The following is a 12,930-nucleotide window of genomic DNA, read 5'->3' as shown; positions in this document are numbered from 1 at the left end:
GGGTGTAGGACTTTCCCCCTTTAGTAGAAACCTGTTGAATTATTAAATTTGGTCTGGGAGGTCCTAATTGTTTCGTTGCCAATTTATCTTGATTTGTTCGCGACAAAAAGGAACTTCTTTCAAAGAGACAATCGAGTTGCACTGAACGCTAGCCATCTTGACAGTAGTTCGTGAATTGATTGACGCTGCTACCCGCTCTTTTCTTAGTTACGTTCATGGTTATGTTACGTATGACGAAAGCGCGTAAGTGCAAGCCCTCCCGAACCCATAGAGATTGTATTGAAAGCTCTGATATTTGAAAAAAAAGATTTTACATGAGAGTCTATGAGAGACTTCTGGGGGCGATTTTCAACCTGACTGAAATCGCCCGCAAAAGGGCGGGGCCATTTGAAGCACGACTTTAGCCTGATTGGACATTTAGTGGCAGATCAGACGTCTAGATTAGAACACTGATAACTACTGTTGCCGTGATATAATTGATTAGAAAAAAAATCCCTTCCTTTTCCCGTTTGGCAGTGCGTCGCCCATATCGCCCTAATGAACACACCGCCCCTGGCCACTGGTGGAAAAAGGCCCTGACTGTATCTTTAAGTGAATTTTGTTTAAATAAACTGTGCTTTTCTTTTAGCCAATGTGTGCAGGTATGTTTTGTGTCATATTCCTCATTTACTTGCCTTACTATTGACTTTTTTTTTTAAATAACATGTTAACCATTGGCTCGGTCAGTGAGTATCACTGTATATTATTGAAGTCGCGACTCACAGAGTCCAGTCCATCAAATTCCAATGTTATAAAATTATTGCAGGGGTGTAGGTCTACTTGGAGGCTATGATAAATACATGCAGCTTTACATTCTCTCTATGAAGCACTTATAACAAAGATATAACTTAATGTTTGTGAGAAACACAACAGAATAATTGTCTTTAAAAAGTGTGAGTGGAAATAAAAGTCACTAAATGGCTTCACTGCAATGTTTTAGACATAATCTTTGTAGTAACTTCACGTAAGCCAACTCAAGTGTCTTGCAGTCGTGAAGATAATGTACATGATATCTAAATTGCTATTGAGAGTATTTCCTCTAGTGTGAAAGTTTGAAATGTTATTATCAAAATCTTAATTTAAATCTAGTAGATTGTGCCTCAAATAAATCGGCCCCTTTCAGAACGTCCCCATCACTCTTCCGTTGGATTGGTTAGCGCGCTGACTCGTCATCGCGGCAGAGCATTAAAGATCACAATTGATGCTTCTGAAACGCGATTACCGCAGTCCTCCTATTGAAGAGGCATGACTTCCGACGTTTTGTCATTGATGCACCGCGCCTGGTGTGCCGCTGACGTAAATCCCCTTCATTTAGACCCCGGATGAACCTGCTATTGGGGGAAGTGAACAGGGCCATCAGCAGAATAACTGCAATTTGGTATTTGGTGGAAAAAGCAAAAATACAACCCTCATTGGATTAATCCTAACAGTGGACCCTTCGAAACCACCAGGACTATCTCCAAATTGGATTTACGTAAACATAGGGGGACTGGCAGAATTGAGCCTTGGAACAGTAGTTTGAGTTAGCTTGCTGCTGACTGTAACGAAGGAAAAAATCTTGCTGAATAGCTAGCTAGCTACTGTTCTGGGATACGAATAAAACGCAGGTTTTGAGGGAACACGTCTAATTGAAACGCTCTACACAAATCCAGTGGCTTGCTTCATGAATTATGTCTGCTACAAGTATTGACCCTCAGGTAGGCAGACTGTATTTTCCAGAAAAAATCCACTCAGCGTCAAGAAGGCCTTGCATTGAGGAAAGGGGGTTGATTGTGCGCCCAATTCACCCGTTGCCATTGCTGAGATGCTATCTAGCTAGCTAACGTTAACTCCAATTTAGTTAGCAGGTTAGCTGCTAGCTACCATTTAATAAATCATACTTTTATACCAATAATAATTAGAAGGTATCGCCACGTTTCGTTCCTAGCACTTAGGCTTTTAGCTAACGTTAACTAGCTAACGTTATGTATTTCATATGTATTCTCCTTATTAATATTGGCAGAAACAGTTTCAGCTGTTGCAGTTCTAGCAAGTTGTGGTTCTGTGCTAACGCAATGACGTGTTTACATAGCTAACGTTAGCTAGCTAGTAACGTGTTGGGTAGCTAACGTAAATGTAAGCGAGCTTCTAATTTTCAGCGAGTGTGTTGGATGTTAATTAGACCGCTAAAACGTTGATTTTCTCTCATTTACATGTTAACCAATTACACGGGAATGAAGAATGCAAAAGGACAAGACGCTAAAGGTAAGATCACTGTGGTTAACGTTAGCTAGATAATTTGTGTGACTAGTTAGGTATACGGCGATTGCTCAGCTGGTTGCCGGTAGCGAGCACTGACCATGCACGGACTGAGTTACAAACAATGCACCTGCGGTGTAAATACAATGCTGGCTCGTGCGATCCAAATTCTATGTAACGGTCAACACACCACTTTCTGACAATTTCAGTGATGCATGTCTTATGCATTTTATGTCTTACAGCTTTTACACACCCAAGTGTTAGTCAGTACTGACTGCAGAACAACATTGCTAACATCAGATTTCTATGGTCTTCTCATGCATATATTGATGTTTATTGAATGAAGGAGAGACATGTAAGTGTGTGTTTGTCTGTTTATTTGACATACACATTGATAAATAACCCTACTATCAGTCTTTCCAGTTTCAGTGCAAAATGGCTCACTCCACCAGAAGGAAACTGTACATGATAATGACTTTGAGCCCTATCTCACTGGCCAATCCAATCAGGTGAGTGAGTTTTGAAATGTGTGTATCTGTCTGAATTAGAAGGGGAAAATGTGACTTAGCTGCAGGGGAAGACCAAAAATCAATACTGTCTCACAGGAGGACAGGAGTTTTGCTTGGCTACACTGTTAACAGATATTATTACCATTGACATAATTAAAGATGATGCCTTAAGCACTGCACGCATGGCCCTTTGGTCCCAAAATATGGATTTTTGGGGTATAAGCTAACGGTCATTGGAGTTTTGGTGGTGGTAGGTCATGTTGATATTTAGTTTGATATATCAGGATTTCAACAACAAATTGTATTTACACTCTTTCTAGAACAACAGCTACCAATCCATGACTGACCCTTACCTGTCCAGTTACTATGCCCCCTCCATTGGATTCCCCTACCCCCTGAGCGAGGCCCCTTGGTCCACCGGTGGCGACCCCCCTATCCCTTACCTGACCCCATATGCGCCCCTCAGCAATGGAGACCACCACTTCATGCATGACACTGTGTTTGGCCAGCCTGGGGGGCTTGGCAACAGCATCTACCCACATAGGTTTAACTTTTTCCCTGAGAACCCGGCCTTCTCCACCTGGGGTACCAGTGGGTCTCAAGGCCAGCAGACTCAGAGTTCAGCCTATGGGGGCAGCTACAGCTACCCTCCCAGCTCCCTGGGGGGCACACTAGTCTCTGATGGCCAGACAGGGTTCCACAGTGACACTCTGAGCAAGGCACCAGGCATGAACAGCCTGGAGCAGGGGATGCTGGGGCTAAAGATAGGTGGGGATGTGTCGGGCAATGGCTCAGGCGTGAAGAGTGTGGGCTCTGTGATCGGCGGTGGTGCTGTGGCTCAGGCTGTTTCTACAGGCAACGGTGGAACACCAATTGGCATGCCCGCTCCTAAGCCCACGTCCTGGGCTGCTATCGCCAGCAAACCAGCCAAGCCACAGCAGCTGAAGGCCAAGCCAGGCATGCCCATGGGGGGAGCCCTGCCACCACCACCCATCAAACACAACATGGACATTGGGACATGGGATAACAAGGGGCCTATAAGCAAAGTGGCCCCTCCGCTGCCCCACCAACAGCAGCAGCAGCTCCACTCTCATGGCCACGCCCACCTCCCCCACGGGCTCCCCCCTCCCCCTCAGCAGTCCATTCAATCTGCCCAGTCCCTTGTGCAGCAGATGACCATGGGCCCGCCCCCCCCGCAGTCATACCAGAACCACAACTCAGACCCACCCCCTCAGACCCGCTGGGTTGCCCCACGCAACCGTAACCCGGGCTACAGTGGGGGCAGCATGGACAGCAGCAGTTCCTCTAGTGGTGGGGGTGTTGGGAATGGATGCGGAGGGGGTGGAGGTGTGCCTCCAGGTTCTGGCCCAGGTCTAGAGAACCACCCTGTTTTGGAGAATCTGCGGGCTGCCCACAGCTACAACCCTAAGGAGTTTGACTGGAACCTGAAGAACGGCCGCGTGTTCATCATCAAGAGCTACTCTGAGGACGACATCCACCGCTCCATCAAATACTCCATCTGGTGCAGTACAGAGCACGGTAACAAGCGTCTGGACTCAGCCTTCCGTGCCATCAATGCCAAAGGCCCTGTCTATTTGCTGTTCAGCGTCAATGGCAGCGGCCACTTCTGTGGCGTGGCAGAGATGCTCTCGCCCGTGGACTACGGCACCAGTGCTGGCGTTTGGGCGCAGGACAAGTGGAAAGGCAAGTTTGACGTGGACTGGCTGTTTGTGAAAGACGTGCCTAATAGCCAGCTGAGGCACATCAGGCTGGAAAACAATGACAACAAGCCAGTGACCAACTCTAGGGACACTCAGGAGGTCCCTCTGGAGAAGGCTAAGCAGGTGCTCAAGATCATTGCCACTTACAAACACACCACCTCCATCTTTGATGACTTCTCCCACTATGAGAAGAGACAGGAAGAAGAGGAGGTTGTCAGAAAGGTAATCATAATTACTGTCTCTTGTTAATCGCAAAGATCCTGAACTAACTCATCATACATTAAGGATATGTTTAATCCATTTTTGTAAAGACCCCCCCCCCAAAAAATAAAATAATATATATATATATATATATATATATATATATATATATATATATATATATATATATATATATATATATATATATATATATATATATATATATAGTTCATTCGGAAAGTATTCAGACCCCTTTACTCTTTCCACATTTAGTTACGTTGCAGCCTTATTCTAAAATGCTTTTCTCCCGCTATGCGTTTGGGGTGGAGATCGAATAAATGAAGTTGTGGCGGAGGTGTGTCTACAGATACGCCTTATTCTGACCTTTACTTAATTCCCTAATAATTCCACCACCTTTACACGCGTTGAAACCATAAATAAGGTCTATCGAACCTACCGGTTCCAAGTGGAAATAGCATCTACTTTATTTTTTCCTGATAGAAATAAGACCATTCTCCATGCACTATAATGTCAAATCAAAATAAAATAAAATGTTATTTGTCTCATACACATATTTAGCAGATGTTATTGCGGGTGTAGCGAAATGCTTGTGTTCCTAGCTCCAACAGTGCAGTAATATCTTAACAATACACTCACATCTAAAAGAATAAAGAAATATACACTCCTGCATTGTCCTGGCTGTGTGCTTAGGGTCGATGTCCTGTTGGAAGGTGAACCTTTTCCCCAGTTTGAGGTCCTGAGCGCTCTGGAGCAGGTTTTCATCAAGGATCTCTCTGTACTTTGCTCCGTTCATCTTTCCCTCGATCCGGACTAGTCTTCCAGTCCCTGCCACTGAAAAACATCCCCACAACATTATGCTGCCACTACCATGCTTCACCATAGGGATGGTGCCAGGTTTCCTCCAAAGAGTTAAATCTTGTTTCTCATGGTCCTTTAGGTGCCTTTTGGCAAACTCCAAGCGACTGTCATGTGCCTTTTACTGAGGAGTGGCTTCCGTCTGGCCACTCTACCATAAAGGCCTGATTTGGTGGAGTGCTGCAGAGATGGTTGTCCTTCTGGAAGGTTCTCCCATCTCCACAGAGGAACTCTGGAGCTCTGTCAGAGTCACCTCCCTGACCAATGCCCTTCTCTCCCGATTGCTCAGTTTGGCAGGGCGGCCAGCTCTAGGAAGATTCTTGGTGGTTCCAAACTTCTTCCATTTACGAATGATGGAGGCCACTGTGTTCTTGGGGACCTTCAATCCTGCAGAATGTTTTGGCACCCTTTCCCAGATCTGTGCCTCGACACAATCCTGTCTCGGACCTCTACGGACAATTCCTTCGACCTCATGGCTTGGTTTTTGCTCTGACATGCACTGTCAACTGTGGGACCTTTATATAGACGTGTCCAATCCAATTAAATTGACCACAGGTGGACTCCAATCAATTTGTAGAAACATCTCAAGGATGATCAATGGAAACAGGATGCACCAAAGCTCAATTTTGAGTCTCATAGCAAAGGGTCTGAATACTTATGTAAATAATATATAAATTAGGAAAATGTTATAAAAATCTGCACTTTGTCATTATGGGGTATTGTGTGTAGGTTGATGAGAAATGTTTTATTTAATCCATTTTAGAATAAGGCTGTAACGTAACAATGTGGAGAAGGGGTCTGAATACTTTCCGAATGCACTGTACATCTCCTTTACATAGGGATGTTTTTAAAATGTCGGGCCAACCTGAGTTTGTATTGCTTGATTTGTCCCATCACAGACCAAATGTCTACTGTTTTGTATTTGTTTGCTGCCGTTTTATTGTTTTGTGCAAGAGGTGTAACCATCCCTAAAGGCCTGTTACTTCTTTCAACAGACCTATGAGCCAGCTCCAATACAGAGAGGGTCCCGACTTGATCAGGTAAATAACCTTTTGAGTGAAGTTTCACCGTTTATTTGGCTTCTGCCCATCAAGACATTGTTCCCTATGTCTCTAAGGAAATAATAAACGATTGTGGGGGGTGGAAGATGTCATTTATTAATGGTTTTCGAATGGTAACAATTTTGTTATTTCTTCCCCTCCCCACCCAAGGAACGCCAAAATCGAAGTAAACCACAATAGAAGAATGTTCCTTATAGCTTGATCAATGGTTATACTTGGATGGACATATTGGAATTTAGATAATGAAAAAAAGAGGACATAAAGAAATTGGAAACTCATATTTATTTTGGCCCACATCAAACTTTGAGCCACACTGCTTCTGGTCCGGTTTCCAGTCTCCAAGTTGTGCGCAGGGATGAAGTCAGTTTCCATTTAATCAAATTGCTTCATCCTTTTGTTTCTTCTGTATTTTTAGCCTGGCAGGTCTTTATTTGCTATACTCCCACACTCACATCCTTAACTATGAGTAACAAATATCTGCACGTCTCAACAAAAAAAAATCAAACATGCTGCTGATATTCAGTGACTGTTCAACTTGTGGTGGTGTGAGTGTTGGAGAAACGTTAAGTGCTTGTATTGGTTGTTCTGATTTAGGAGGAGTGAACGCAACAATAACTGAATCTTGACAAATGTTTGATAACTGTACTTGGCCAGTTTTATTTTGCATAATCAAAAGAAACTGTTGTGTTATGCCCTTCTTGTCCATGTGAGGGTGGTCTTGTGGCTTGGTAGAAGATGCGAAAAGCTTCTGCAAATGATGCATATAATGGATAATGTGAAAGGTTGTGACATTAGAAAATGTTAATGTTTAAAAAAAGAGATATTTTTGAAATAATGTATCACTTGGCTTAACACTGTTGTGGCAACAAATGATGTTGAAGAGATACAAGACGTTTTATTTTTGTTTCTTTTTTCAGAGTGGAGCCTTAACATTTCTTTCTGACAACAGTGTCAATGAAACTCTAGATTTGCTGTACTGTAACTCAAGTGTGTCAGCAAAAAGATTCAGGGGAAAGATGTCTAGAACATCCGCTCTCAAAGGAGGTCCCTTTCTTTTTTCTTGATGGGGTGGAAATGCAAAACATACTGTCTGAGTTCAGGTTCTTAGCTGGTCAATACTATTATGTTGTCTCTTTCCTTGTTATTTTAAAATCATAGCTGTTACTTTTCTCTGTTCCCCGGCATTCCAACAACAGGGGTCTATGTTTAAGTCATGTTGGGGACAAATGTAGCATGTACTGTACTGCTTTTAAAATCAAGATAGCCCTGTCACTCTTTCTTTCCTTGTCCTTAACAGAAATAAAGCGTTGATATTTACGTCACTATAACCCTTCCACTTCATCCTCAGAAATGTTAAGCTTTAATGTACTGGCAATGCTAACTGAGAATGCCTCAAATGTGTAATCTTAAAATTAATTTGACTAATTTAATGTCAAGTGTATGAAAACCCAGAGAATAGTATATATGGTATCTGTGATTTCTTTTTTTTTCCTTATTTCCGGGACCTGCTTGCTGTACTGTGTATGTCCGTATGTGTATGCAAAAGACAGCGGGGAGTGTGATTGAGGGAATCAGATTTATATAATGGTATTTGTGAGAATATATGAACATTTAAGAAAACAAACGTTTAAGATACCCCTGAATTTAATATGCGTTGTATCAAAGGTCACTATCACATTCTTAGATTTGATCATGGTCATTATTAAAGGTATACTATCTATTGTAAGTGTTTTTGGTTTGTTCCATTGTGAGTGAAAGGTGCATCTACAGTAGCCTATGTTTCCCTTTGTACCCCTGTTTCCCTTTGGGGGGGAAGCCCACATTGTTGTTGTTCGTTAGATATGAGAGAGTGGTGCCTGAAGTATGGATGTTGCCATTTCAGACCTGGGTCAAAAACACATCAAATACTTGTACTTTCTCTGCTGAAACCAATGGTATAGTCCCAAACCCAAAACACCTTTTATTTATTTTTGATTCCATGATCCTTAAAAACAAATTCAACTGTAGGCCTACATAATTCACAGCACATCAAACCAAGGCTAACAGACTCTTAAAATAATGTGTCCATATACTTTTCCAGTGTTTGATCACAAGAGTTCATAGTTGTAGACTATGTTTCTTACCAATGAAGTAACTATGTTGATGATGACATGTTTTGTTTGATTGCTTAAAATACAATCACTTCAATTATTTGGATCGATGTTAACGTGATTCCTCTCTTGGCATCCACCGCGTGCCTTAATTGTATTGCTATTAAATCAAGGTCCGCCGTGAACACGAAAAGCGGTAATCCTAACCCCCAAAACACTTGTGCAGTTTACCTATAAATTGACCTAGAATGCAGGTGGATTGCTTCATTCGATTAATGCCAATAAACACCAGCAAGACCGTTTCCAGTATTGGGAGTAGTGAACTACATGTAGTTCAACTAGTAATTTAACTACAGTATATTGGTGGTAGTGTAACTAAATTGAAATCGAGGTAGTGTTTTCAGTAGTTAATTACTTTTTTGCCATTTCGTGGTGTAGCTAACTGCTGCAACCTGGTCTCAGAGCATGTTGTATTATTTTGTACGTAAGTCCGAGATCCTCCATTTAGTATGATATGGTACGTTTTTCATTTGGTATGTATTAATTTGTGGATGTCCATAATCCATTTTTGTATGATATGTTACGAATTCCAATTTCTTTTGGCTAATGTTAGCTAGGTGGCTAAGGCTAATGTTAGCTAGGCTAGGGGTTGGAGTTAAGTTTAGGCGTTAGGTTAAAGGGTTAGCTAAAAGGGTTAGGGGAAGGGTTAGCTAACATGCAAAGTAGCTAAAAAGTAGTAAGTAGTTGAAAAGTTGCTAAAATGCTAAAGTTGTCCATAATGAGATTCTAACACGCAACCTTTGGGTTGCTAGACATTCACGTTATTGCCTTAAGTAACCTGTCTTATGTACCATGCCAAACTGTTTATAGATTTTTTTAAAATATTAAAACACAATCTACCTGCAGTGAAGCCGCTCAACATTTACATTACATTCAGTCATCTAGCAGACTTCCCATCCAGAGCGACCCACAGGAGCAACCAGGGTCAAGCGCCACGCCCAAGGGCACGTCGACAGATCTTCCACCAAGTCAAATCAGGGACCCGATCCAGTGACCTATTGGCCACCGGCCCAAGCTCCTAACCACCAGGCCACCAACCAGCCAAGATCCCTTCACAGTTCCCCGAGAGCTGCCTCTCAACCATCCGAGACCCTCCCTCCACCCCCAACCCAAGCCACCATCCCCCAATGCACTAACAAAATTGAAAAAATAGATAAACAATCGAAAACAACAATACAAAAACAAAATACATCAAGGCCAACAAAAATCAAAACGGCAAGGCCGACTATGCGTTTGAGTGCACATGTGTGCGTTTGAATGCAAGTATGTATATGCATGTGTATGTGCGTACAAGCACCTGCGCGGCATCATATGTAACAGCGTTGCCCCTCAGTGTCATTCAAACATACTTTTTGTTGTTGTTTATTTTGACTTTATTTTTGACCTTTATCTTTGACCATCATTCTATCCCCCACCCAGCAACTCCACTCCCACTTGTCTCCAGTTCCACATCCCAACCCTCTGTTTCCCTCAGTTCATCCCACCGATCTCTGCTGGCCACCCTCTTCGGATTTCTACACGCCATATAGCTTTCAAGTATGCTGTGATGTTTAACATACAATTTGAATCTATCTAATCGAATAGAATCCACAGATTGCGAGTTATATATAAATACGCTTACTAAGAGTATTAGTATATTAGTAATTGACTGACCAGGTCTCTCCAGATCTCCCAACAATGCTATTTCTAGGGTCAATTTTAGATGAATGTTATGCTTTTTCAGCCATTCCTGAACCTGAGACCAGAAACATGGCTACCTGAGGGCAATACAAGAACAAATGGTCTATTGATTCTGTATCCTCACAACAAAATCTGCAGAGCTGCGATGGTTGTATGCCCCAAATATTCAACATTTTGTTGGTGGCAAGAATTCTGTACAATTAGTTTAGCTGAAAAGCACGAAGTCTTAAATGAATCTTGCATCGTTTTATATATAAACTCATACACCCTTTGCCATGGAATCGGTACATCAAAAATCTCTTCCCAGCTATTTTGCAATCTGTATGGCACAGCTGTCAACATCCTGGTCCTCAAATGAAACTGGTATACACTGAAACTGGTATAAAATGTAATTTGATGAATCATGGATGATTCCGTCTTTAGTAACGGGTTTCTGAAAATTATTTTTGGTTGCATTCCATGCCAAAGGTAACATATCATAATAATTTGAGTGTCCCTGATTTACATTTACTATGCTATGTCTAGTATATGAGACCAGGCTGAACTGCTGGAACTACAGTAGTTGGTATTTTTGCAAAAATAAAATATGGGTGAAGTAGGCTATTCTTGCAATTGACCTATTCTTGCAATTTGTTGTCTATGACATTTCAGATTTACATATTGATCATTTTTCACGAAGTAGTTTGGATGTAGTGAACTATACTTTATCAAAGTAACTTTAAGGAAAATACATTTTAGTGTAGATTAACTTCTTCCAGTGTGACGTAATTGGTCAACTATATTTTCACAGTAGCTTCCCTAACACTGACCGTTTCCAAAACTCCCTCACCTCACACCTGTTTTTGTTCAGGCATGTAAAGTTGACAGAGACCACAAGGGCATATCGCTACACACAAACAACGGATAGTGCCAGCCAGCAATACTGGAGAAGGAACCTTTGGCGCAGGCTATTAAAATTAATCTGATGTAGCCTAGCATCCATTAGCCTATCTCGTGAATCCGCAGCGTTAGACAAAACACCGGTCAGTGTACAATGTCCATACCACATTGGTCCAGTTTCATCAGGGTGCCACTATAATTCTAGAAACATTATCCACCAGAAGCATCAATTCGTTTACATATCTGATGCACCACTGACTCCAATATGCGCGAGTGATTTTAGCAAACGAGACCTCGCTGTCGATGTCAACTACACCCTTGTTGTACAACCTTGGATCTGGAGAATGATGTAGTTGCCTACTAGGCCTATGGAATGTACTCCAAATTCGGCTATTGAATAAACTAAACCTAAAACAATGGTCCAGATTAAGCTAAACCTAAAACAATGATCAAGGCATCCGCAGCACCACTCCAGCCGTGACGGGAGAGAGGACATCGGTTCAAATACATTTGCCCAATATATTAACCTTGAATATCCGAAACAGTAGTTGCGTAGTCCACTTGTTTTGTTTTCATAATCTCTGAGCCAATCTAGCAGGATTTGTATCTCTTCTTCCCATCCCAGTGACTCGTCCTCTTCCGCCGTTTGAATGCAATGCTCGAAGATTAGAAGCAAACTGACGTCAAACTCCCCCCACCATAAACCATCAGCAAAATGTTTTTAAGATGAGCGGTTGACGTTTTGCATAACAGCTTACTGTTCATTTCCAGTGTGCATAATAACTATAATATCCGATTATTATGTAATTGTCTGACTTTCTTAAACCTACCTGAATGATAGATAGACACATTGTGGGGCAAATAGTGTTAGACCTATAAACACCGACGATAACACCTCAACAACCAACCTGGTCTCAGAGCATTTAGTATTATTCTGTACATAAATAAATGCAACCTGGTCTCAGAGCATTTTGTATTATTCTGTATGTAAATCCGTAGTACTCCATTTAGTATATGTTAAGTTTCGTATGGTATGTGTTCATTTGTGGATGTCCATCACCCATTTCATATGATATGTTACGAATTACCATTTGCAATATATGTTACGAATTTTCTAAATGTACAATACGTTACGAATTTGCAAACTTACAATATGTTACAAATTTGCTAAATGTATATGTTACGAATTCTAGCTAGGTGGCTAGGTGGCTAATGTTAGCTAGCTGGCTAACGTTAGCTAGGCTAGGATTTAGGGTTAGGGGTTAAGATTAGGGTTAAGTTTAGGAGTTAGGTTAAAGGGTTAAGGTTAGGGTTATGGGGAAGGATTAGCTAAAAGGGTTAGGGTTAGGGGAAGGGTTAGCTAAAAGGGTTAAGGTTAGGGGAAGGGTTAGCTAAGATGCTAAGTAGTCGCAAAGTAGCTCAGGAGTAGTAAGTAGTTGAAATGTTGCTAATTAGCTAAAATGCTAAAGTTGTCCGTGATGACATTCGAACTCGCAATCTTTGGGTTAAGTAACCTGTCTTATGTAACCATACCAAACTGAACATATCATTCTAATTTGAGCGTCCCTGATTTACA

The 12,930-nt window shown here is 41.8% G+C and overlaps 1 protein-coding gene across 1 annotated transcript; it reads left to right on the top strand.

Annotated features, from left to right (window-relative positions):
• Window positions 1-1,307: 1,307 nt before the first annotated feature.
• LOC121545681 (YTH domain-containing family protein 1-like) lies at window positions 1,308-8,371 on the top strand. Its single transcript, XM_045209478.1, has 6 exons — window positions 1,308-1,736; window positions 2,259-2,283; window positions 2,692-2,786; window positions 3,107-4,729; window positions 6,580-6,624; window positions 6,796-8,371. The coding sequence occupies exons 1-6, from the start codon at window positions 1,710-1,712 to the stop codon at window positions 6,823-6,825; spliced, it is 1,845 nt and encodes a 614-aa protein (XP_045065413.1). The 5' UTR covers window positions 1,308-1,709; the 3' UTR covers window positions 6,826-8,371.
• The last annotated feature ends 4,559 nt before the right edge of the window (window positions 8,372-12,930 follow it).

The sequence above is a fragment of the Coregonus clupeaformis genome, chromosome 30 (genome assembly GCF_020615455.1).
Source record: "Coregonus clupeaformis isolate EN_2021a chromosome 30, ASM2061545v1, whole genome shotgun sequence".
NCBI lineage: Eukaryota > Metazoa > Chordata > Actinopteri > Salmoniformes > Salmonidae > Coregonus > Coregonus clupeaformis.
The sequence above is the reverse complement of the archived record's forward strand: the minus strand, read 5'-3'. Positions and strand labels throughout refer to the sequence as shown.

Coding starts and splice junctions, on each gene's coding strand:
- LOC121545681 (XM_045209478.1), top strand. CDS start 1,710: ATGTCTGCTACAAGTATTGACCCTCAG. Junction 4,730..6,579: donor AAGAGGAGGTTGTCAGAAAG/GTAATCATAATT, acceptor TTCTTTCAACAG/ACCTATGAGCCAGCTCCAAT. Junction 6,625..6,795: donor GAGGGTCCCGACTTGATCAG/GTAAATAACCTT, acceptor TCCCCACCCAAG/GAACGCCAAAATCGAAGTAA.